This window comes from Leptonychotes weddellii, chromosome 7 (assembly GCF_054177405.1).
Source record: "Leptonychotes weddellii isolate Sample4059 chromosome 7, ASM5417740v2, whole genome shotgun sequence".
Classification (NCBI taxonomy): domain Eukaryota; kingdom Metazoa; phylum Chordata; class Mammalia; order Carnivora; family Phocidae; genus Leptonychotes; species Leptonychotes weddellii.
Genome location: NC_138375.1, coordinates 112224753 through 112251476, shown reverse-complemented (window position 1 = coordinate 112251476; position 26724 = coordinate 112224753). Strand labels below are relative to the sequence as shown.

At 38.6% G+C, this 26724-nt stretch overlaps 2 protein-coding genes across 4 annotated transcripts; both read right to left on the bottom strand.

Moving 5' to 3' along the window:
* Window positions 1-116: 116 nt before the first annotated feature.
* On the bottom strand, window positions 117-14977 carry NME5 (NME/NM23 family member 5). Its single transcript, XM_081827018.1, has 4 exons — window positions 14849-14977; window positions 8449-8654; window positions 7667-7767; window positions 117-303 (listed from the first exon to the last, which is right to left on the bottom strand). Exons 1-4 carry the CDS (start codon window positions 14975-14977, stop codon window positions 131-133), a joined length of 609 nt encoding a protein of 202 aa, XP_081683144.1. The 3' UTR covers window positions 117-130.
* Window positions 14978-16563: 1586 nt separating this feature from the next.
* LOC145722737 (bromodomain-containing protein 8-like) lies at window positions 16564-26697 on the bottom strand. Of its 3 annotated transcripts, XM_081827016.1 has the most exons (7): window positions 24403-26697; window positions 22890-23153; window positions 22131-22288; window positions 19187-19276; window positions 19020-19088; window positions 17483-17660; window positions 16564-16915 (listed from the first exon to the last, which is right to left on the bottom strand). In XM_081827016.1, exons 1-7 carry the CDS (start codon window positions 24679-24681, stop codon window positions 16865-16867), a joined length of 1089 nt encoding a protein of 362 aa, XP_081683142.1. In that variant the 5' UTR covers window positions 24682-26697; the 3' UTR covers window positions 16564-16864. The 3 variants fall into 3 exon arrangements, with proteins under 3 accessions (XP_081683142.1, XP_081683141.1, XP_081683143.1); XM_081827015.1 differs by lacking the exon at window positions 16564-16915 and having other exon boundaries at window positions 16924-17660; XM_081827017.1 differs by lacking the exon at window positions 16564-16915 and having other exon boundaries at window positions 17530-17660; window positions 18995-19088.
* Window positions 26698-26724: the final 27 nt, after the last annotated feature.

The following is a 26724-nucleotide window of genomic DNA, read 5'->3' as shown; positions in this document are numbered from 1 at the left end:
AAAAAAAAAAAAAGAGTTAAAATACAGTAAGAGAATAAGTAATCAAAAGTTATACTTAATTATCTAAAATGTATATGAAATAGTTTTTAAAATGCTCTTAATACTTTCACGTTTCAAAAAATACAATGTTTTAAATATGAAAACTATAGACAATTTCTTTAGCGTGAATAAAAAGATTTCTTACAAAAGGATCTGCTGGTTTCTCCTTACAAAGTGCTGTGAGTCCTTCAAGCAGAGTTGGTGTTACATATAAATTTAAATAATCCTTAGCAGCTTGTCCAACTGGAATGGGTTCAATAATCACTGCAAAGACAAATGTATTCCAATTAAAACTACCACAAATGATGAAATATTATATAATCATTACAAAGAAAGAAATTTTAGTGGATAATACTTATAAAGGTTTTTTGTTTTGTTTTGTTTTTTACAAAAAGGAAACAGAACTAGATACATAGCATAGTTTGTTCAAAAACACACAAGCACACACAGAGAAATAATAAGACCACGTACGACTGGCAAAAAAATGTATCAAAACACTAAAATTGATCATGTATAAGATTCTGATGATGTTTTCTACTATATCCTTGTCTGCATTTCCACTTCCATATTTTTTACAGTAAATACTACCATGGACAATGTCATGAAAAAGAAAAATATGAAGAACATGTAAAATTTAGGAGATTAATTCATTTCAACAATTAATTCCTGCCAACAAAATAGCAGGCATTTTCCAAAGTGGTATAGATACAACAGTGAATAACATGTAGTTCTTGCTCTCTTATAAACTAATGAATATACACATAAAACCTATTTCTGTGTGTATAGTATATATTACATTCCTGCTCTTATTTTTCAGGGTTTTTTTAATTATTATTTTTCAGGTTTTTAAATAAATTATGTAAGATCTAGGAAAATTTTAGTGTTTTTAGTCTTGTTTGAACACTGTGTAGGTCAACCAGACTTGCAGTACAACAAAGAATCTATTTATATGAGAAAGAATATATTTTATAAGTCTTAGTAAGTCTTTTGAGGTTGACCTCAATCAATGGGCAACTTTTGATAAAGATGAGAATGTGAAGCTACTGGTCTCATGTGTTCAGATTTTAATCGTCACTGACCCAAGGAAAAAGAAGGTGGGAAGACAGATTTCTGTATGACTAGTGTATGGGCTCAGTCTCAATGAGACAACTAACAATGAGAGTCCTTTGCCAGGATGCCAAGAAAAGCTAGGAAATGTCTCAAAGGACTTGAGTAAAAGGTTCCTTTCCTATTAGTCTCATTATAGCACTCTTTTTTGTACTGATCACTGTAATAATTTTTATTTTGGTTACACAAATATTTGTCATCAGTCTCTTCTTCTCTTTCAGTTCCATGAAAGTTAGGACCACATTTATCATGTTCACTGTACCCTGTACCCAGGCCCTTTGTATATTTAAAAATGAAAATTGAGGGGCACCTGGGTGGCTCAGTCAGTTAAGTGTCTGCCTTTAGCCCAGGTCATGATCCCAGGGTCCTGGGATCGAGCCCCATGTTGGGCTCCCCACTCAGCAGGGAGTTTGCTTCTCTCTCCCTCTGCCCCTCCCCTCGCTTGTGCTCTCTCCCTCTCTCAAATACAATCCTTAAAAAATAAAAATGAAAATGAAAATTGATTATTGCCATTCCCATCCTTAAAAAGCTTCATTGGTTCCTCATTGCATTTACAGTCAAGATAGAACTCCATACCACAGCCCACAGAACTCTATACCATGTAATCTCTACTTACTCTCCAACCTCATATTTATCTTCCTCTGATCTTTGTCTATACTATGTGTCATGTTCTTTCTTGCTCATGACTTGAGAGAGACATGCTGTTCCATCTGCTAGAATGTTCTTCCCTGGATCTCATGTCACTTCCTCAGTTGGGCCTTTCTTATCATAGAGTCTCATAATACCCTATAATTGCTTTGTATAGCACTTACCACACAGTAACTACACAGTCATAACTGTACAATTATTTGGGTAATTATTGTTTAATGGCTATCTTCTGAACATTAGATGTAAACTCCAAGGGAGCAGGGACCTCATCTATTTTTTGTAATTTTACTAAAAAAATTGATTGAGGTATATTCACATATAATAAAATTCACTCACTAAAGTATACAATAAATTTTTAGTAAACTTATAGTTGTGCAATCAGTACCACAATCCAGTTTTAGAACACTTCACTACCCCAAAAATGTTCCTTGTGCCTATTTGCAATTTCCCACTACCACTCCCACCCCTAGCCTTTGGCAAGCACTGAGCTTCTATTTAAAAATTTGCCTTTCCTCAAACCATGAGAGACTATGGACTCTGAGAAACAAACTGAGGGTTCTAGAGGGGAGGGGGGTGGAGGGATGGGTTAGCCTGGTGGTGGGTATTAAAGAGGGCACGTACTGCATGGAGCACTGGGTGTTATATGCAAACAATGAATCATGGAACACTACATCAAAAACTAATGATGTAATGTATGGTGATTAACATAACACGATAAAAAAAATTTGCCTTTCCTGGATATTTCATATAAACAGATCATGTATGTTGTCTTTTGTGCCTGGATTCTTTCAGCATTATGTTTTGAGTTTCATCCAATGCGTAGCATGTATCAGTAGTTTGTTCCTTTGAATTGCTGAATAGTATTCTATTATATGGCTATACAACATTTTGTTTAACCATTAATACATAGTTGGATTGTTTCTAGTTTTTGGCTGTGCTAAATAGTACTGCTATAAACATTCACATATGTCTTTATGTAGATTTATGTTTTCATTTCTCTTAGATGGGTATATTCTAAGAGGAGCGGAATTGCAACAGAGTTACATGGTAAGCATACGTTCAACGTTTTAAGAAACCACCAAACTGTTTTCTAAAGTGGCTTTATCATTTTACAATAATGTATGAGGATCCCAGTATCTCTTTATCCTTGCCATTATTATCCATTGTAGTGGGTGTGCGGTGGTATCTCATTGTGGTTTTTTTGTTTTGTTTTATTTTAACTAATTGTGATTTTAATTTGCATTTCCCCAGTGATTATGTTTTAACACCTTTTCATGTGCTTATTAGCCATTCATGTATCTTTTGTGAAATGCTTATTCAAAAATTTTGCCTGGTTTTTGTTTGCCTTCTTTTTACTGAATTAATTATAAGAGTTCTTCATAAATCCTAGATAAAAGTCCTTTATTTCATATGATTTTCAAATATTTCCTACCAGTCTGTGGTTAATCTTTTCAATACTTTTAATGATGGCTTCTGAAACATAAAACATACAAACTTTTAATTTTGATTTATCAATATTTTCTTTTTTTTTTTTTTTAAAGATTTTATTTATTTATTTGACAGAGAGAGACACAGCGAGAGAGGGAACACAAGCAGGGGGAGTGGGAGAGGGAGAAGCAGGCTTCCCGCAGAGCAGGGAGCCCCATGCGGGGCTTGATCCCAGGACCCTGAGATCATGACCTGAGCCGAAGGCAGCCGCTTAACGACTGAGCCACCCAGGCGCCCCTAACAATATTTTCTTTTATGGATCATGCTTTTGCTATCATTTGCAAAAACCCTTTGTCCAACTCAAGGTTATGAAGATTTCCCATGTTTTCTTCTAGATACTTTTAGCTCTTATGTTTAGGTCTATGATCCTTTGTTGTTACATTTTGTATGGGGTATGAAACAAGATCTGAGTTCTTTCTCTTTTTTTGCATGTGAGTATTCAGTTGTCCTAGCACCATTTGTTGAAAAGATCACCTTTTCCCCATCAAACTGTCTAGGCACTTTTGTTGAAAGTCAACTGACCAAAATGTAAGGATTTATTCCTAGATTCTCAATTCTCTTTCATTGATCTATATGTCTAGAATAATACTGTCTTAATTATTGAGGTCTCATAGTAAGTTCTGAAATAAGATTAGTGGAAGTTCAACTTATTTCTTCTTTTTAAAAATTGTTTTAGCTTGCCTAGATCTTTTGCAATTCCAGATAAATTTTAGAATCAGCTTGCCAACTTCTACATAAAAGAATGTATGGATTTTGATAGGAAGTGCATTAAATTAATTGATCAATTTGGAAAGAACTGCCATCCTGACAATATTGACTCTTCTAATCCATCAACATGGGACGTCTATCTATTTTAGATAGTCTTTCACTTCTCTCAATAATGTTTTATGCCTTTCATTATATAAGAATTGTACTTCTTTTGTTAAATTTATTCCTAAGTATTTTATTATTTACCTACGTAATTCTAATATAAGTAACATACAGTGTGTTATTATTAGTTTCAGGTATACACCATAGTGATTCAATAATTCTTTTTTTTTTTTTTTAAGATTTTATTTATTTATTTGACCAGAGAGAGAGAGCAAGCACACACAAGCAGGGGGAGTGGTAGGCAGAGGGAGACGCAGGCTCCCCGCAGAGCGGAGAGCCCGATGTGGGGCTTGATCCCAGGACCCTGGGATCATGACCTGAGCCGAAGGCAGATGCTTAAGCGACTGAGCCACCCAGGCGCCCCGTGATTCAACAATTCTATACATTGCTCAGTGTTCATCAAAATAAGTGTACCCTTAATCCCCTTCACCTATTTCACTCATCCCCATCCAGCCACCCTCTGGTAACCATCAGTTTGTTCTCTATTTTTAAGAATCTGGTTTTTGTCTCTTTTTTCTTTATTTTGTTTCGTAAATCCCACCTATGAGTGAAATAGTATTTTATTATTTTTGATGCTATTGTGAATGAAATTATTCCCTTAACTTCATTTTTGGATTATTTCTACCTCATCTTCTTCTTTAAAAAAAAAAAAAAAGATTATTTGAGGGGTGCCTGAGTGGCTCAGTTGGTTAAGCATCTGGCTTCAGCTCAGGTCATGATCCCAGGGTCCTAGGATCAAGCCCCGTGTCAGGGTCCCTGCTCAGTGGGGAGCCTGCTTCTCCTTCTCCTCCCCGCTCATGCTCTCTATGGCTATCTCTGTCTCTCTCTCTCTCAGATAAATAAAATCTTAAAAAAAGAAAAAAAAATGATTTGATATTTGAGAGAGAGAGAGAGTGCATGCCCGAGCAAGCACAGGGAGGGTCAGAGGGAGAGAGAGAATCCTGAAGCAGATTCCCTGCTGAGAGCCCAACATAGGGCCCAATCCCACAACCCTGAGATCATGACCTGAGCCAAAATCAAGAGTTGGATGCTTAACCAAATGAGCCACCCAGCTGCCCATCTACCTCATCTATTTTTGCCGATCGTTTGTTATTTGTCTCTAGCAACTAGGGCTGGATGAATTAATGTGAAAATAAGCTTTTCATGTTTCTTACACAGATGAACTTTCATGGCACTTTAATGACATTTGTAGTTTATATATTGCATTGTATACTTATTTTTATACATTTTTAAAATACGATCAGCTTGAGAGCAGGGACATATTGTTATTCATCTTTGTATTTCTGGCACATAGTAGTTAATTCAATAAATTTGTTGAAGGAATGGAATATAGCAAAGCTTTGAATTAGCCATCTCTATTGAAAGGGAGGGGTAAGGACACTACATTTTTTTCAAGGGTTAGGAACATGTCTGAATATCTTTATGACTTGCTTGAGTGAATCATCATATAGGGTTTTGCAAATAGTTCTTGACTGACTGCTAAGAAAGAGAGAGCTCATACCCCAAACTCTGAGAATTTACTCCAAAGAACTTCACATTCTCACAGCAAAAGATCTGTAGTGTGGTAGGTAATTAATCATTTATATTTATCCTACAACTGCTGCTTCTCAAATGTCTAATTATATCTCTTAAACTCATGTCTAGAGGACAAATTAGTGGGTAAAATCAAAAGCAATCTAAAATAACAGTTTAGGTATATAACCCTATGAGTAAGAAGAGCTTCTAAAAAAAGGACTAGAGGGCGCCTGGGTGGCTCAGTCGTTAAGCATCTGCCTTCGGCTCAGGTCATGATCCCAGGGTCCTGGGATCGAGTCCCACTTCGGGCTTCCCGCTCTGCGGGAAGCCTGCTTCTCCCTCTCCCACTCCCCCTGCTTGTGTTCCTGCTCTCGCTATGTCTCTCTCTGTTAAATAAATAAAATCTTTAAAAAAAAAAAGGACTAGAGAAAACCGAACAATAATAGCAGTTAATATTTGAGCACATATGCACCAAACACTAAGAATTTTACATGCATTTATATATTCAACCCTAACAATATCCCTAACTAGGTAGGCAATACTAATAATATTTGCATTTTACTGATAAGAAGAGAAAAAAACAGAGAGAGGTGAGATGTCTGGAATCAGAGGAAAATCTAATTCACTGGGGCACCTGGGTGGCTCAGTCGTTAAGTGTCTGCCTTCAGCTCGGGCATGATCCCAGAGTCTTGGTTCGGGCCCCGCATCGGGCTCCCTACTCGGCGGGAGGCCTGCTTCTCCCTCTCCCACTCCCCCTGCTTGTGTTCCCTCTCTCACTGTGTCTCTCTCTGTCAAATAAATAAATAAAATCTTTAAAAAAAAAAATCTAATTCACTAAGAGGACTAAATCTAAGTACTATCACATTAAAAAGACTTCATGTTTGAGATGTACTTCAAAATAATGTGGAAGCATTAGAAATAGAAGCAGAGGTTATAGATGATATAATTAGACGGATCACAATTATTTAAGTCGGGTGATAGTTTCATTAGGGGTTTATTTTTATTATTCTACTTTTGATTATGTTTGAAATTTCCACAATAAACAATTCCAAAGAAAAAGATACCCTAATGGAAGGGATATGTGATAGAAATTAGATCAGTAAGAATAAAATATGTAAGTAGGCAAATCCTTTTGTGTACAAATAGCTATAAAATAGTTTTGTGGGGCATCTGGCTGGCTCAGTGAGTGGAGCATGCAACTCTTGATCTCAGGGTCATGAGTTCAAGCCCCACGTTAGGTGCAGAGATTACTTAAAAATTTAAAAATGAGGGGTGCCTGGGTGGCTCAGTCATTAAGCGTCTGCCTTTGGCTCAGGTCATGATCTCTGAGTCCTGGATTGAGCCCCGCATCGGGCTCCCTGCTCCACGGGAAGCCTGCTTCTCCCTCTCCCACTCCCCCTGCTTGTGTTCCCTCTCTCGCTGTGTCTCTCTCTGTCAAATAAATATAATCTTTAAAAAAAAAAGAAAGAAAACAAACTAAAAACCTCAATGTTATTCCTTACTATGCCCACTTCTAGAAGGTTTACAATTTCCATAACAGGATGGAAACAAAAAACGGGCCTGAGACTTACTAATTTCACAACCGCATAAACATTCATTAGACAAACAGTAAAGAGTTAGAGAAAATGGGAAATCTATCATAATTTCCAAGGGAGATTCTTTTTTTCATGTGTAACAAACTTTACTGATGCATTACGGAGAACTTAAGGAATTGCAACAAAGGAGAAGAGAAACCCTAAGTATGGCTAGTCTAAGAGAAAAGAAAGAAAAAAGTAAACTCTTCTCAAAAGATTCCCTATAGGACACAATTTAGTTTCTGAGGGAAATACTGAATTTTCCATTCTTGGCCTCAAGTTTGTAAGTAACTGTAACTTCAAAATATGACAAAATATATTGGAGAAAAACCCTGTTATCTTCGTTCCCAGGTACATCACCCAAATAAAAGAGAAAGCAAACAATAGGGAGATGCACTTGACTAAATTACTCACTGGTAACTCACCTTCAGGAAACATGAATCGAATTTCTCTTTCTGCTGCAGCAAAATCATTGCTCCCATGAAGTGCATTCCTCAGGTCATCTGTGCCATAAATTGCCCTTAAACTAAAAGTAAGTTAGAGATGATGACCATCCAATGTGATAGCCTTTCCTTACTCTTTACATATGCGTTCTACTTAGGAATTTTACAGAAGCATTGCCACTTCTCACATATGGAAGTTTTAATCTATTTTGAATTTAAGCTTAAATCTACCTAGATGAGGGTCAAATATATTTAAATCTGCAGGAGGGATACACTGGGAAATAGGAGTTCTCTGGGTGAAGAGGAGGTGTTGTTTTGTGAGAAGTGAAAAGGCAACATATATTAAAAAATGCAAGAATTCAATGTCCTCGTGTTTCCAAACTTTAATGATAATGCTAAAAATCTGTTTTTCTGGCCTTCTATTACCAATATTATTTTTAAAAGCCATGACAATTTTCCTATGAAAAATCCTACTTCGGGGGCAGTTTAATTCAAGGATGAGAGAACAATTAGGCTAATCAGAAGAATTAGGCTAAATCAGAAATTCCCTGAGGCCTTTTGGGGTATATGGTATTAAGATGGACATTTTAATAGCTAAAATGTAAAACTGACCCCACCCCCATCCCAACCAAAAAACAAAAAGTTGACTTAGAAAAACTTTCAAATGAAAAGAAACTCCTATTACAATGAAATCAGTTTTGGGTTTGGTTTTGTTTTGTTTCATTCTTATACTTGGATTCCATTTTTCCCCCTAGGAAAGTTACCTGTCTGGGTGAGTCTCTTTAGCTACTAAGGTATTACTTGGTCCCAAAAGTTCTTTCCAGTAAGAGATGGCTTTATGTCTAGCTAATATCATGGCAACAAGTGGTCCAGAACTCATGTAAGCTGTTAAATTGGGGAAAAACATTTTCCCATACTGTTCCACATAAAAGTTACTACAGTGCTCAGGGCTGAGATGGAGTTTTCTTCTCTATAAGAGAAATAAAGTCAACAAAAGTATTTAAAATGACAGTTCAATAATAACTCATTAAGTCATTAATAACTTGAAATTCATACAAATCTGATTATAAATGTAAGATTTTTATATTATGAAGAAAGGGAGAGATAAAATTAAATGTAGGCTATAAATAAACTTCTCCAAGTTATTTAACCAACTCTCGTGCGCTGTTGATGTGAAGGTAAACCCATGCAGCCACTGTGGAAACCAGTATGGAGGTTCATCAAAAAGTTAAAAATAGAAATACTATATGATCCAGTAATTCCACTACTAGATATTTACCCAAAGAAAACAAAACCACTAATTCAAAAAAATACATGAACCCCTACATTTATTGCATCATTATTAACAATAGCTGAGACATGGAAGCAACACAAAGATCAATCTACAAATAAGTGGATAAAGATGTGGTCTATAAATACAATGGACTATTACCCAGACATAGCATAGAAAGGAATGAGATCTTGCCATTTGTGACACTATGGACGGACCCAGAGGGTATTATGCTAAATGAAATAAGTCAGACAGAGAAAGACAATTACCATTTCATTTATATGTGGAATCTAACAAGAGAATGAACAAACAAAAAACAGACTCTTAAATACAGAGAACAAACCTGTAGTTGCCAGAGGGGATGTTAGTAGGAACTTATAGTTACAAAATAAGTAAGTCACAGAGATGAAAAGTACAGCATAAAGAGTTAATAATATTGTCATAACGTCATACGGTGACAGATGGTGACCACACTTACTGTGGTAAGCACTGACTGAAGTATAGAATTGTAAAATCAGTATGTTGTACACCTGAAGCTAATATACATTGCATATTAATTATACTTAAGTTAAAAACAGTTACTTAACCCACTTAAGAAAAACTATTCTTATCTGGCAGCCTACTTCTATACATGGTTTGTTAATGACAAACTGAGCTTATCTCCTTCTTTAAGTAAAAAGACTACTATCATCAACATTTTTATACTTTGTATACATTAAAGTAACAAAATTGGACTTCAGAATATTCCAAATTCATCTTTATCTATTTGTGATATTTTCCTATTAATTGTGAAACTTTCCTATATTTTTTTTAGGGAGCTGGTCTCATTGTGGTACTTAGAAATAATATACAGTATAATGATGCACTAAACAAGTTTTTCTGTTGAATGTAGAAGTTGTGTAATCTTTATTCTGGTTCTGCCATAAATATGTAGGTTCACTATGATCTTAAAATACTTGGTACTAAGTTTCTCAGTTTGAAAGAACATAAAATATTGAGGGCAAAGAAACATTATTTTCTTCACAAATGAGATTATATGAATGAATCAGTAAAAAATCACAGAAGTGAAATCAGCCATTCTTCCGATTAGAGATCATCCTTCTCTAAAAGCAGCTATTTGAACACTTTTTTTAAAAAAGATTTTATTTATTTATTTGACAGAGACACAGCGAGAGAGGGAACACAAGCAGAGGCAGTGGGAGAGGGGGAAGCAGACTTCCCACTGAGCAGAGGGCCCGATGCGGGGCTCGATGCGGGGCTCGATGCGGGGCTCGATCCCAGGACTCGGATCATGACCTGAGCCGAAGGCAGACGCTTAACGACTGAGCCACCCAGGCGCCCCTATTTGAACACTTCTAAAAAATCATCTATTACTACTGTTTGTTAGTTCCACTAAAGGTGGATCATGAAGGAAAAGACTCAAGAAATAACAGAGATTCAAATTAGTCACCAAGAAAAACTTCTGGCTAGAATAAGGATGATGAGAATGGAGATAAGTTGTAAGGTCAAGGCTAAAAATCTCCATGATTAAGGCAGAAAGCTATCTTTCTAAAGTGGGTTAGATTTTCCTGACAGTACAGCATGAAATTTACCAAGTGACCTCTTAAGGCTCCTTCCAAAACAATCATGTGTCCTCAGGTTTCGGATATTTGGCAAAATTGCTCGGTTTGTAGTGAGAAATCAAAACTGCCCAAAGCAAGAAATGGGAAGATGCTTACCTAGGTGGGTCAGCACTGCTGTAAACAGACTCTGCTGACAAATATAACATTCTCACCAGTCAAGGACCAGCTACTACAAAATAGGTGCTTGCATCTGTTCACATACTGAAATTCATATAGTCAAGAAAAAGAAATTTGAGAAGTTACAAAACCACCTGATTTAGTATAATCCTTGATTCTATTACTTAAAAATAAGATGTGTCAGTATTTGTGATTCTTGGGCATACTGGTATGGGTTTTTTTGTTGCTGCATTTCATCTGTTATAATGTAAGCCCTTATCACATGCCCCTTAACAAGCAAGGGACACCACCTTCTGCAGGTGTGCTGCCTAATGCAGCATAATTATAAACATTAAGAGCTCCTCTTAAACTAAAATTGATGAGGGGCACCTGGGTGGGTCAGTTGGTTAAGTGTTTGACTTCGGCTCTGGTCATGATCTCAGAAGCCCCCATCTGGCTCCAGAGGTTTGCTCTCAGCAGGGAGTCTGGCCCTCCCCCGCTCATTCCGTCTGTCTCCCTCTCTCTCAAATAAATAAATAAAATCTTTTAAAAAATTGATAATGAATCAGTAATTCCATTGGTTATTTTAAAATTAGGTCGGGGCACGTGGCTGGTTAGGTCAGTGGAAGATGCGAATCTTGGTCTTGGGGTTGTGAGTTTGAGCCCCACGCTGGGTGTGAAAATTGATTAAAAATAAAATCTTTTTTTTAAAGATTTTTATTTATTTGTCAGAGAGAGAGAGAAAGAGAGAGAGAGATTGCGCACAAGCAGGGGGAGCGGCAGGCAGAGGGAGAAGTAGGCTCCCCGCTGAACAAGGAGCCCAATGTGGGACTCGATCCCAGGACCCTGGGATCATGAGCTGAACTGAAGGCAGACAACCGACTGGGCCACCCAGGTGTTCCTAAAAATAAAATCTTTAAAAAAATTAGATCAGGTAAAATTTTTTGGGATTCATGTGAATATTTTCACAAAGAGAAGTAGTATTACATAATATCAGAAAAGGAACCATTAGTTTGTAACAAAGGAAAGACTGCCACCTATTGAAAGAATGCATCATCTTTCAGAAGGTTTTCCCTAGATGGCAACAAGAAAGCCTTAATTAAGTTCAGGGGCGCCGGGGTGGCTCAGTCATTAAGCGTCTGCCTTCGGCTCAGGCCATGGTCCCAGGGTCCTGGGATCGAGCCCCACATCGGGCTCCCTGCTCCACAGGAAGCCTGCTTCTCCCTCTCCCACTCCCCCTACTTGTGTCCCCTCTCTCGCTGTGTCTGTCAAATAAATAAAATCTTTAAAAAAAAAAAGAAAGCCTTAAGTTCCACAGACATCCAACTACAATAAAGCCTATTTTAAAACTATACAATACATGGGGTGCCTGGGTGGCTCAGTTGGTTAAGCGACTGCCTTCGGCTCAGGTCATGATCCTGGAGTCCCAGGATTGAGTCCCGCATCGGGCTCCCTGCTCGGCAGGGAGTCTGCTTCTCCCTCTGACCCTCCCCCTCTCATGCTCTCTCTATCTCATTCTCTCTCTCAAATAAATAAATAAAATCTTTAAAAAAAAAAAATACTAGTATTTAAACATTCTCACCAGTCAAGGACCAGCTGCTGCAAAATAGGTGCTTGCATCTGTTCTCATACTGAAATTCATATAGTCAAGAAAAAGAAATTTCAGAAGTTACAAAACCACCTGATTTAGTATAATCCTATTATTCATTATTTAAAAATAACATGTATCCTTAAATAGGATACATTTATCTTATTTGTATACTTCATTTAATTGTTTTTTCCCCAAATTTAATGGGTAATATACTTACAGGGATAAGAAATTCAAAACACTATAAAAGAGTATATACTGAAAAATTGCATTCCCATCCCTGTCCTAATCCACCCTGGTCTTCGTCACTCTCAAATAGGCAACCATTTTTTAATCTCCTAGTGTTTGATTTTGCAAATACTGGCAAACATGAATATATGTTACTTTTTCTCTATCACAAAAGATTGCTATATACAGTTCTGCCATCTTGCTTTTTTCCATAACAGGACATGGAGAGGTTCCTCTTTTTTCATTTTACAACTAGTTGCATAGTATTCAATTTGATGGATTCGTCAGAGTCTACTTAACTAATCCTTTTTTTAAAGCTTTTTATTTTATTTATTTTATTTTTTTAAGATTTTATTTATTTTCGAGAGAGAGAATGAGAGACAGAGAGCATGAGAGGGAGGAGGGTCAGAGGGAGAAGCAGACTCCCTGCTGAGCAGGGAGCCCGATGTGGGACTTGATCCCGGGACTCCAGGATCATGACCTGAGCCGAAGGCAGTTGCTTAACCAACTGAGTCACCCAGGCGCCCTTTTTTAAGCTTTTTTAAAAAGATTTATTTATCAGGGTGCCTGGGTGGCTCAGATGGTTAAGCGTCTGCCTTCGGCTCAGGTCATGATCTCAGGGTCCTGGGATCGAGTCCCGCATCCGGCTCCCTGCTCCTTGGGAGCCTGCTTCTCCCTCTGCCTCTCTCTCTCTCTGTCTCTCATGAATAAATAATTTAAAAAAAAAATTTATTTATCAGAGAGAAAGAGAGAGCGCACACAAGCAGGGGGAGCGGCAGGCAGAGGGAGAAGCAGGCTCCCTGATGTGGGACTCGATCCCAAGACCCTGGGGATCATGACCTGAGCTGAAGGCAGACGCCCAACCGACTGAGCCACCCAGGCACCTCTGTTCTATCCATTTTTAATTGATTTTTTATCTTTTTCTAGGAACTCTATATATTTAAAGGAGATTAGCCCTTTATGTTATCAATTGCGAATCTTTTTTTCCCATGTTTGTCATCTGCTTTCAAGTTTTGACTTTATGATGTTCACTGGACTATGCATAAGTTTTTTATGTTTATAGTCTTGTCAATCTTTTCTTTTATGGCTCCCAGATAAGTCATAGTAAAAAAAGGCTGTCCCACTCCAAGAATAAAAGACATTCATGCATCTTTTCTTCTAGAATTTATATCATTTAAGTTTAAAATATTAATCTTAGATCTGTTTGGAGTTTACCCTCATTATACAGTATATTTGAATCCAACTTTTTTTAATAGCTACCCAATTTTCCTAACAATATTTATTAAAAAGTTCTTTACCTGAGTCTCTTAAATATAGTAAATATTTCATTATACATTCCTGCACTACTTCCTTACACTTTCTTTTACCATTCTTACCCTTAGGCTTTACCTATCCTACTCAGCTCAGCTGAAATCCCTTATCTTTCCATAGACTGAAGTTTTCTTTTTTCTTTTATTTTTATTTATTTGCGAGGGAGAGCAAGGGGGAGAGAGAGAGAGAGAGAACAAGAGCAGAAGGGAGGGCAGAGGGAGAGGGAGAAGCAGACTCCCCGCTGAGCAGGGAGCCCGATGTGGGACTTGATGCTGGGACCCTGACACCATGACCAGAGCCGAAGGCAGATGCTTAACCAAATGAGCCATCCAGGCGCCCCTCCGTTTTCTTTTTAAAAACACTGACAAAATAGACAATATGACACTATACAAATATAAAAGAATAAAAAAGCCTGGAATTTCAAATAGGGACGGTAAAAAAATATTCAAAATATTTCATTCTATTTGATAATCTTTAACAAGACTCTTTTTACATACATTTTCAAACCTCTACCAACTGCAGAATAAGGCTTTAAAACATTAAATGTTTTTAATAATTGAAAAAAAAATACCAACAGTCTAAAGTCCATCAATTGAACAAGTAAATTGTTCATTCACGGAGGGGCATATCACACAGAAGTGAGGAAGAATGAAATAGATTCAGATGTAATAACATGGAATGCAATCTGAGCAACTTTGTAAAGGAAGTCAAGGGAAGAGGACTGTCCTATTTTATGGGGGGGGGGTGGGAGGGGACGGTTTGAAATGCTTAGAAAATCCTGCAAGGACAGAAAGCATTAAGTAGATGCCGTTTCTTGGAGACTGAGACTTGGGTGGGAGAGCAGAGGAGGAGGAAAAAGAAATTTTAATTACCATTTTATATTCTTTTGAAGTATAAAAAAAATTAAAACATATAACTTTTATACTTAGAAGTTAAACCTAAGTTTAGTACTAAGTACTAAGGCACTAAATAGATTAACATATTTAAGTATTTTTTTTTTAAAGAGCAAAGAGAGAAAAAAACCCATGATCATCATGCCCAAAAGTTACCTGAACAATGGTGAATCCAGATCTGAGAATAGTATCTTGTATTTCCTCCTCTTTGTCAGCAATATCTGGTTTGATAATAGCCAGAGTTTTTTCTACATATATCTGAGGTGGGGGCATTGACATCTCCATTCTGCCTTTTCAGGGTACAATTTAGGAGATTCTCCACAGGTATCAACTGCAATGACATGCATCATCCCCACCCCAAATTTTAATGTAATTGTGATTAAGAACAGCATTATTAGTCGCTTGATGTTATTAATTTACAGTTATAAACTGGTGAATCTTTTTCTATAAGCAGTGTCTCAATAATACGATGTTGGGGAGACGCCTGGGTGGCTCAGATGGTTAAGCATCTGCCTTTGGCTCAGGTCATGATCCCAGGGTTCTGGGATCAAGCCCCACATCGGGCTCTGTGCTCAGCAGGGAGCCTACTTCTCCCTCTCCCTCTGCCTGCCTGTCTGCCTACTTGTGATCTCTGTCAAATAAATAAATAAAATCTTTAAAAAAACAAACGATGTTGGGGAGGCTGGTTGGCTCTGTCCGAGGAGCATGTGACTCTTGATTTCTGGGTCTCGTGGGTTCGAGCACCAGGTTAGGTGTAGAGATTACACAAATAAACTTAAAAAAAAAAAAAACACGCCATTTCTACTCTACGTCTATCGGTTTTCCTAAGCGCTTTCGTTGAGGTACAGAGGCCAAGGGGCAGTCTGAAGGCCTTGCCCTGGCACGGACTCTCGGGACTGCAGGTGAAGACCGGGTCAGCCACTCTGTAGCAACTTTCTACCCAGCGGCAGGTAAGCCGTCCCCCCGTCCCCGCCCCTCCTGGAAGACCACACATAGGGTCTGGCCTGGTCCCAGGTCCCAGTGCCCTTCCGAGGTACACTCGCAAATTCCTGAGTACAGCCCTCATCTGCGCACTCACCCGGCGCCCGCTCCGCCGGGCCACCACCCCTTGTTGCTAGGAGACCCAAAGCACAGTTCAGGGACGGTGGCTGCAGAGGGCCAATCCCAGCACAGTGCGTCACAGATTCTGGGTGGTTCCTTTCAATCAAGAGGAGCCAGCCTACAGCCGTCTTTATTCCCCCCTGCCAATCTTAGAGCACTGGACATTTTCCAACATTTTCCTCATCTTATTTCACCCTCCTTGCCATTTAAAGGATGCTTCAATTATATCAACTTTATAAATAATGAGACAAATCATAGGCACTCCCCCTCATCCCACACCATCCCGTTTCAGACAGTATATGTAAGAAACCCACGTCAAATACCTTAGTCATTCCACCAGATAGTGTTCCCTTTATTCCCAGATTCTGTAATCATTAAAAAAGCAATCTTCGGGGGGTGGGAGGATGGGTTAGCCTGGTGATGGGTATTAAAGAGGGCACGTTCTGGGGCGCCTGGGCAGCTCAGTCGTTAAGCATCTGCCTTCGGCTCAGGTCACGATCCCAGGGTTCTGGGATCGAGACCCGCATCGAGCCCGGCATCGGGCTCCCTGCTCAGCGGGAAGCCTGCTTCTCCCTCTGCCACTCCCCCTGCTTGTGTTCCCTCTCTCTGTGTCTCGCTCTGTCAAATAAATAAATAAAATCTTAAAAAAAAAAAAGGGCACGTTCTGCATGGAGCACTGGGTATTATATGCAAACAATGAATCATGGAACACTACATCAAAAACTAATGATGTAATGTATGGTGATTAACATAATAAAAAAAAAGCAATCTTCAACTTGTGAAATAACATTTATTTATAGAGCAGTTACAAGAGGCTTAATTTAGTTACATCTAAATCAAGCCTAAGGAACAAAGAAGTGAGCAACATTTACAGCATAACCCCAAATCTCAGCTTTCCTGTTTTATATTATGTCCACAGACACCTTTGACTCCTTGGTTGTGAGTTAACATTTTTCTTACTAGAAAAGACAATAGAAAACTGGTAAACAAGTACTGGGATCTTCTCTGAGTCTCAATAAGAGGTCAGGTTAACAGAAGAGGTTTTCCATCATCCACAGGGTTGGCTGGTTCTCATTCCAAACTATTTAAGTCTCTTCTTTTGTCTAACCAAATACTCAGCACCTATAGTCAAGGCAGATAGCAAGGTATGAATCTTAAAAACTATAGAGATTTGAATGCAATTTTCTTCTTCTGCAATGAGGTTTGACTATGCTTTTTTTTCCTTTTATGTATGGTCTTGCCCAGAAAAGAAACCCCCAATGTCACCTTCTGGCTACCATGTCTTACCCCTGTAGATGGGACAGTGTGAACATACATTAATATCAACAGGTGTAGCAACCAAAAAATGGATAGTGATTCCAGCCTTTGGTCTGCATGTTTAGCCCTTTGACTTGAGGCACTGGAAGCAGGAGCTCCAGTTATTTATCTATCCCCAGCTCTCTTGAGACTTCTCTGCTGCTGTCTTCCTACACTACTTTACTTCACTATCTATGAAAGCCGGTCCTACAGAGACTTAGAGATTTCCAAAGCAGTAGGTACAATGTCAATACCTCAGGGCCTTTAGCCACCTCTAAACATAAACTCTGAGAACACAAGGTCACTTTAACATCACTCTTATTCTCACAGACTTTCTAAAATCAGATTCCAGAGGCTGTACTCCTTTTCCTTACAGCTCTCTATATACAGTACCTGAATCTGCTCCAAGACTTCTCGCTGCATCTCCACAGCCATATGGTACACATGATGACCAGAGTCATTGTACATCACAGCATTCTGGAACATCAGCATCAGGTCCCGCTGGAACTGAGCCATGGTGCGAATCCGTCCCTTAGACAGATTCCTCTTTAAGCTAGTTAAGTCCATGGGTCTGCAGGTGGCCAAGAGAAACCACAGGAAATCAGACCTTTATGTGGGACCTAACATGCTCTCTTGGAGAACCAGCTCTTAATTCCCATCAGATAATAAAACAGCAACAGCAGCTAACATTTGACTTTTTACAATAGGCCAAGTGCTTACCTTGCCAAGTACAAGGTACTTTCTATATTAATTCACTTGGTCCTCTCAGTAAACCTATAAACTAGGTACCTTATTATCACCAACTGGCAGTGGGTAACCAATGCTAAAGAAGTTAAGTACTTGCTCAAAGTCACACAGCTTGGATTCCAATTTAGAGGTAGCCTGACTCCAGAGCCCACACACCCAGCCACTAACCCACTGTAGGAGGGGTGCTGGCCCCACATACCAAAGTTGCAAAGAGCTCCAATGATTAGTCTGTCACAGAGGAGTTACTGACTGACTCTTCACAATGTGTAGTCATATACTAGTTGTTTAATCTGCTTCTCTTACTATATAATCAAAAGCTAAGAATTTTTTTTCTCCTTTTGTGGAGATGAAGAGTGTGAATCAAGTGAATGTTTAGATAAATAACTATTTAATGAGACACAGAGAGTGGGTATATAAGGGAAGACACAGCAGTGTAGAAAGAGGACTGAACTAGGAGGTTAAGAATCTGGGGTTTAGTTCTAGCTCTGCTATTCACTGTTGATCACCCCAAGTCATGAGCACCTCTGAGCCTTACTTTCCTCACGTATAGAATAAAGGAGTCTGTCTGCAAAGGTCCTTTCCTGATCTTTTACACTCTATTAACACACTGGTGTATGACAGCATTTTAGACGAATTATGCTATAAAAATCCAAAATAGTGCTATCAACCAATGTTTGTAACAACCATTTGGATTACCATCTTTGCCCTAGCATACCTACAATGGTTTGATGAATATAGTGTTCTTTTTAAAGTTTTGCTCCAAAAGAACAGTATCAAAACTATCAAAGGCTATGTAAGATTATAATGAATGGATATTACTTAAAAATCAATACTAAAAAAGAAAAAAGCCTATTATTATCCTTTTGTTCCCTGTATTCCTTCTCAAATGAAGACCAAGCTTATCATAACTTTACAAACTTGTTCAGATGTAAAATATATCTTGAGTTTGTAAGTAATGCAAATGAAATAAAGAAATGATCAGGGCGCCTGGCTGACTCAGTTGGTGGAGCATTGTGACTCTTGATCTCGGGGTTGTGAGTTCAAGCCCCATGTTGGGTGTAGAGATTACTTAAAAATAAAATCTTTATTTTTTAAAGAAAGAAATGATCGAATAGACCAGAAATAAAGTATGAAAAGACAGATATAAAAGCAACCAACCTTTTCTGACCCCTTTTCCACTGACCTTTTCACCACATCCTTGTATCCTGGGGCCTGCCTTTCTGACACAGGCTTCAGAAAAGGACTGCTGAACCTGTTAAGGGACAAACTCTGAGAGGATGAAGAAACTCTGGAAAGTCATTATAAATGAAAAGAGTGGCTGTGAAGGCCAAGAGTGGCTTGGATACCTACCTGTGACTGGCAATCATCTTCCAGACTGGCAGGAGAGTCTTCTTAAATAACAAGTGATCCTGAATAGGGTCACTCTGGCCTAGATCAGACCTATGGGATAAAACGGACAAAAAGGAAATAGTAACTTCACATATGGTATTCTGTCTCTCCCAGGTAGGTAAAGAGATTTCCTCAATATATAGTGCTCCTACTTAATATGGGAAGGAACTAACACCAGAAATTAAAACATATCGAATGCTTCCATATGAGACCCCCAAACTCTACAAATATTCTCTTACTGGTCACTATTACCTAATGAAGTAGTTACTTTCTACCACCAATCTACAACTGCTTCTGTCTTTTGGGCTCTTGCTGATTTCCTCTTCAGCACTTGTGACTCTAAAACACTGGTGTGTGAAAGTAGTCTTTGTTCACTGATGCTTCCCAAGTGCCTGGCACATAGTAAGTGCTCAAATATTTCACAGTATTAAGTATTTCAAAAATCAATCTGGTCCTATGTTTATGCAGAAATATGCCACATTAATAAGTATTTCTCCTACATTTCCTGAGAAGGAAATACTTGGTTTCACATCTTAGGGAATTCTCTTATGTTTCATCTGAATGCTACACAATTTACGTATTTCTCCTTTTCACTAAGAAAATACCTAAGAAGGGCACCCGGGTGGCTCAGTCGTTAAGCGTCTGCCTTCAGCTCGGGTCATGATCCCAGGGTCCTGGGATCGAGCCCCACATCGGGCTCCCTGCTCGGCGGGGAGCCTGCTTCTCCCTCTCCCACTCGCCCTGCTTGTGTTCCCTCTCTCGCTGTGTCTCTCTCTGTCAAATAAATAAAATCTTTAAAAAAAAAAAAGAAAAGAAAATACCTAAGAAAACTTCATTTTTCCTCATGGCCCTTTCTTCTCTGGGCTAAACTGTCTAGTTTTTTTTCTTCCAGGTGCTACTGTCCAATGTTTTATTTCATCTTATAATCTTCCCAGTTGACAAGTTTCCTCTTTACTCCAGAGTTTAACATTATGTTACACTTCCCACTTTATATACTTAATCTCTCAAAATGGGTTCTTCCCACACCTAATGTTTCACACCCTCTTTGTGCTTTATGTACCATACTGTGTGTGTCCATTTGAGCACAACTCACATCTCATTTTATCTTTCTCCAAGTTGAGCAATTCCAAACAACTATCCAGTTTCAGGATATAGTATCTCATCTGCATCTAAATTATATACACAAAAATCAACTTGTCCTTAAATCCAGAACCCTATCAGAACAAGGCATTTAAAGACCAAAACAAACCTCTTCCTTTGTTTCTGGTCAGTTGATCAGAATGAATAATAGTTCCTTGGTACCAGGGCATTTTTGTTCATACATCCACACAACAGGTATTAAGTTTCCATTATATGAAAGGTACTGCCTAAGGTTTTGTAACCTCATAATTGATCACTTTTGTAATATTTTAAGAAATAATCCCTAGCTTACCTTTATTTCCACCTATTTGGTAATGCATGCCAAGCAACTACAAGTAAAAATGTGGGAATGGAAAGGACCTGCAGGCTCAGAGTGGCGCTCCACACGCTCTACTTCTATTTTTCCTGAGAATTAGTACCAACTAAGGGAGAACCAAGAAAAGAGGAGCCTGGAGAATGTCTATCTTTCAAAGTAGTTTTAAGCTTGCCTGATTATAACATAAGAACTCAGCTTTCTATCTCCCCTTACGCCATCTGGCCAAGGAAACTCAATTACTATTATCTATTGTTTTCCAATAAATATTCCATGTTTATCCTAAATCCTAAAATAAGAGTGTGGATTTTGCCATTCAAGGTACTAAAATATCATGAGATAAAATGTCCCAGATTAGAGATTTCCTGTTTTTTGGATAGTCAGCCTGCCCTCTGCTCATACTTACACAGGGAGTTACAGAAAAGCAAAGGAAGCAATTCTTCAACAACCTAGGTATTAAGCTGTGTTCTACTTGCGTAACAAAATTTTGAAATCTGCTACTTAAAAAACAGCACTTCATGCTATCTTCTCTCAGTAGATAGATATAAGACCAGGCCCAGAAAAGGAACTATTTATTACCATAACCAAAACAACTTTTTTTTTCTGATTTAAAAAGAAATTCCCTTTACTAAAAAAAATTAAGATTCCAAAGTGTGCCCTTTAGCTTCATAATTATTTATAAGAAGATAATTATATAAACAATTTCCCAGGATCTGTGAAAAAGAAACAAAGGAGATCAAAAGTTCAAAATAATTTTTAATTTCAAGTTACAAGGAGCTGTTTTAGTATTTTTGAAAGAAGTACAGTTTCAGTATTAGACTTGAGGGACAATCTGAATGAGCAATGTTTCCTGAATAAATACAGTAATTAAAGAGAAAGGTTACTGAGGCACCTGGGTGGCACAGTCGGTTAAGTGTCTGACTCTTGGTTTTGGCTCCGTTTGTGATCTCAGGGTTGTGAGACCAAGCCCCACATCAGGCTCTATGCTGAGTGCAGTCTGCTAAGGTTTCTCTCTCCCTCTCCCTTTGACCCTCCCTGCCTCACGCATGCTCTCTCACTCTCTCTCTCTCTCAAATAAATAAATAAATCTTTAAAAAAAATAGAGAAAGGTTATTTATGAAAGAGATTCTCAATGTTGATGAAACAGATTTTTTTAAAAGTAGGCTCCATGCCTGACATGGAGCTCAAACTTACAACCCCAAGATCAAGAGTCATGCACTCTACTGACTGAGCCAGCCAGATGCCTGAAACAGATTTCTTTTATAAGAGGAAAACATAGACTTCTATTTATACAATAAAATTATATTTAATTCTACTTCTAGGGTTTTCCAATTTTAATTTCCTTTTATTAATTTATAAAAGTAATCCATGTTCATGGTAATGAATTCAAATAGGCATAAACAGAAATAAAAGTTTGAATCTTAACAACCTTGGATAAAAATCCATACTTACAACTTTGAAGAGGTAGCACGGCTGAAAAGGATATCCACCAGAGGAGTCTCCTGAATGCTGAAGCCATCATCACACTCACCTGAAGAGGGCTGGCCTTCCAACTCTGACACATACCCTTCACCCTCGTCCTCCTCTTTGGATTCTTGCTGAACCTCCCCCTGGGAATGCCAGGAAACAAAGAGAACTTTAGAAAGAGATTTACTATCTGCAAGGTAATTTTACTTGCATGGGGTAAGTGAAGGCTGACTTTAAGGTAGAAAGGGTCAAGGTGACTTAACTAGACCTTAGTCAATGAATTCTTGGTAACAATTTGGCTGGAGAACTATGGTTCTGTACCCCTAGAAAAAAATAAAAAGAGCAATATACTAATTTCTAAATGGACGCTGTATTCTTTTAAAACTGTATGATTTGTGGCCCTGGAGTTGCTGGTCTAATATTCATCATAATGATATTCTAAATTTTATTGATTGCTCACTGTGAGCCAGGCACTAAGCGAAGTGCTTTACATGAAATGTCTCACTTAAACTTCACAGAAAACCTAATGTAGAGAGAGCACCACTATTCCATTTACAGCAGAAAAAACTGAGGTTCTAAGATGTTCACTGACACACCTAAAGTCACACAGTTAAGTGGTGTTGAAACCTGGATTTGCACCCAGGGAGCCAAACTCTCTGGGGTTAGCCTACATGCAGTAACTACTGTGTTCTGCCTCCCTGGGCAGAGGACCAATCAGCCAGCTGGTTTAAGTTACTCACTCACCTCTTCACTCTCCCTGGATAGTCGCTGAATTGCACAAATATCTGAGGGAGCTAGAGCCACCTCTGGCCTTCCATTTTCTCCCAGTGGCTTCTCAGCTACCAAGGGTTCTACCCTTGCTGAAGGCTGTTCAGGCTCTCTGCATGACTCTTCTCCTTCAGTAGCTTCCATTTCCGTTCCCTGTTGTTGTCTGGTACCAGATGAAAGACAGCAACCTTCACTTGATTCTTTGCTGCTAATGCACAATGGTTCCATTAAATAAGCTACCTGCAATCATAGTATGAATAGGAACACCAGTGGAAACCATTATCTACATATCAATAATGTTACATGATTACACTGCCACTATGACTCAGTTTGAGATGCAAACAGATTAACTCATTCATTCTATCATTTAAAATGTATAAAATAGGGGTGCCTGGGTGGCTCAGTCATTAAGCGTCTGCCTTCGGCTCAGGTCATGATCCCAGGGTCCTGGGATCGAGCCCCGCATCGGGCTCCCTACTCAGCGGGAAGCCTGCATCTCCCTCTCCCACTCCCCCTGCTTGTGTTCCCTCCCTCACTGTGTCTCTGTCAAATAAATAAATAAAATCTCAAAAAAATAAATAAAATAAAATGTATAAAATAGGGGTGCCTGGGAGGCTCAGTTGGTTGGGCGTCTGCCTTCAGCTCAGGTCATGATCCCAGGGTCCTTGGATTGAGCCCCATGTCAGGCTCCCTGCTTCTCCCTCTCCCTCTGCCTGCCACGCCCCCTGCTTGTGCTCTCTAATAAATAAAATCTTTTTAAAAAATAAATAAAATGTATAAAATAACTCAGATACCCAGATACTGAACTAGTTGCTAGGAACCTAATAGTAAACAAGATAGACATGGTTCTTGCCTCTTCAAAGAGCTTGTGCTCTAATTTTTTCATGTCAAGTGTCAACTCTGATCAAATTGGGAATGGCAGTCTAAAAAACTGCTGAAAATTTTGTCCGCCACAGATGATGCAGAAAGAAGTAGCAACACAAAATGGATTCTCGCCAAAAAAAAAATGGATTCTCGCTGATCTTAACCTAGGTTCTTCTGAATGTGTGAAGTTGCCACATAAATATAGTGTCCAATTCAGCTTATTTCTGGCCTTCAACCCTAAACCAGGCTAGTAAGGACACTGTAAAATATTGCCTTGAAGTCATAATGTTATAACCTTCAAAGAGTTCAGGTGTCACCTCCTATGACTCCGAAAAATGAATTGCAACAGATATTCATAAGGCAGTCCTGCATACGGAAATTCCACTTCCTATGACCTTGGGCTCCTAATGACTGGGATCTTAGAACATTCGGTCAGAAAGAACATATTCAGCACATATTGTGTATTAGCACCAAGTGCTAGAGTCATAACAATTAACTTAGTTCCTGCCACTGTGGAGCTTGCATTTTAGTAAATAATATTAAGAGTGGTAGAAATATGTATGGGCAAGTATTCTCTTAGAAAGTTGAGACTCTCTCAACTTTGGCAACAATGGTTCCCCATTACCTCAGAGAGAAAGTGGAGTAGATTCTGACGGCTGACTTGTTCTGCTTCTTCCTGAGATTCCTCACTGCCTCCGTCCCCCACAAGCAGCTCACTAGGTTCTCTCCCTGGGCTGTTTTCCTCTAGTTCCTCAGCCCCTGGCTCCTCAGTTTCTCTCCAGCTGCCCACATCAAGATCCAGACTGGAATCCCATGAGCTGAAGAGGGACCTGCAGTCGTTGCTCAGCTCAGAGTCATCGGGATAGTCTTGCTCCGAATCGAACCAAACCCACTCACGCCCCATCTGTAAATACACAGAAAAATGCAATAATTTCACTCATACCACTATTTCTAAGGCATTTTCATCTCCAAACTTCAGTGGAATGATAAGGGATCAAAAACTTCTTTCTACTCACCATTACAAAGAATAAAAGCTAGCTGAAGGGAGACATCAGGAGATGAAATGTTTGTCATTAGGAATAAAATGAAAAAGCCCCATGTCAAACAGTGTAACAGAGGTATTACCCAGTAATTTTTTCTTGGGTTTCCTCATACTCCAAAAGAAAGGAACAGGAGCATAGCTAGTTGAACAGAATTCCTCTATCCCAAATCACCCTTAAACTCAACTGGAAGACAATACATTTGAGAGACAAGAGATATTTTGCTCAGTGTAGACATTTTTAATCTACCAACCACTGAATCCTCAAAACATACTTTAAAATTATCTGTGGCATTCTTCTGGTCATATCCAACTCACTTCAAAGAATGACTACAGTATCAAGTTTTAAAAGCATCTTCCCTTCCTCTCATTACACTACACTATCCTGGTTTTCTTACCCCTTTCTCCTCCCTTTTTTTTTTTTTTTTAAGTAGGCTCCATGCCCAGCATGGAGCCCAACGTGTGACTCGAACTCATGACCCTGAGATCAAGACCTGAGCTGAATTGAACTCTTAACTGACTGAGCCACCCAGGCACCCCACTCCTCTCTTTTAAAAGTTGCAGGAAATCCTTCTATGTTCTTGCTTGGCCTCTGCTTCCTCATTAAAACTTAAAATAATGTCTACATTTTGAAGTTTCAACTTTGATCTCTACTCAAATAGCTCCCATATCTCCACCTTTACTTCTTATATGCATTCTGGTCTAATTTTTTCCATGTACCCAAAGGTCAATTCCCTTTAGGTGCCCTACCCTCTGCTTCAACTCAACATTTCTAACTAAAATCACTTCTCTTCCTGATTATCTCCAAAATCATTTGCTTTCCCAAATTCCCTTTTCCCCCTTATCAACACTATTTTCCTAACCCTTTTTACTTCTCTTATATTCAGTAAGCAAGCCCACTTCTCATCTTTCCATCTCTTTCCATCCACAGTAATTTTTCTCAATGCCCATCCTCTGTTCCTGAATAAATGCTATAGCCTCCTGGTCAGTTTCTTGACCTTTAATCCAATCTGCTGTTAAGCACATCTGTTACCTTCTCTACCAACCCAAAGTCTGTATCCTTTAATGGATCTCCTCTACAATCTTCTCCCATTTTTAGGGCTTCACTGCTTGTATCACATGCCAATTTATAGATGGCTTTGGGAATATACTATACTTTTCCTTTTTTTTTTTTTTTAAGGAGGCTCCAAGCCCAGTGTGGCACCCAACTAAGGGCTTGAGCCTGAGATCTAGGCCTAAGTTGAGATCAAGAGTTGGATGCTTAACCAACCGAGCTACCTAGGTGCCCCTATACCATAGTTACTAATCTTCTAATTCCTGGATTGACTGAATTCCTTTCTATCACCCCACAAGACTGTATCTTCTACTTCCTTAGAATCCTAACAAGCTTCACAGTTTAAGCCAGAAAGATCTGTGACTTCTAATATATTTCTTAAACACATCTTTTTCAAGAAAACTCAATGTACTAGACAATACCCTATGTCCATTTCTGTATAATAAAAGGCTCATAACTGGGTCATTTCAGAGTTAATTTTTATTTAGTAACAAAAGTTGGAATAAACTCAGATGATAAATTTCCCAACTCTTAGCCTTCAAATAGCAATGAATTCTAAAATACACAAGAACCCTACATATAGAATCAGGAAGGATATAGTGCCATACTGTCCCAGAAATACCATCTGCAAATATAGTACACTAAGTAGGACAAAGGTCTGGATAAAGGTCAGTGCTACCTCTGTCTATGCTCTAATCTTCATTAAAAGCAATGCCATGAACAGAACTCTGAAAAGTTTTCCCAAACATTCAAGAAAAGCTGAATAAGATCATCCTCAATACACAATGCAACACTTTAAAACATGAATTATAAATTCAATCTTGGTTACTTACCTTCTCCAGGCTGTTGAACAG

Coding starts and splice junctions, on each gene's coding strand:
- LOC145722737 (XM_081827015.1), bottom strand. CDS start 24,681: ATGGGGCGTGAGTGGGTTTGGTTCGATTCGGAGCAAGACTATCCCGAT. Junction 22,289..22,889: donor TATCCAGGGAGAGTGAAGAG/GTGAGTGAGTAA, acceptor TGGCATTCCCAG/GGGGAGGTTCAGCAAGAATC. Junction 17,661..19,019: donor TACAAGGATGTGGTGAAAAG/GTCAGTGGAAAA, acceptor GGCCACCTGCAG/ACCCATGGACTTAACTAGCT.
- NME5 (XM_081827018.1), bottom strand. CDS start 14,977: ATGGAGATGTCAATGCCCCCACCTCAGATATATGTAGAAAAAACTCTG. Junction 8,655..14,848: donor CTGGATTCACCATTGTTCAG/GTAACTTTTGGG, acceptor TTTCTCTTATAG/AGAAGAAAACTCCATCTCAG. Junction 7,768..8,448: donor AAAGAGACTCACCCAGACAG/GTAACTTTCCTA, acceptor ACTTACTTTTAG/TTTAAGGGCAATTTATGGCA.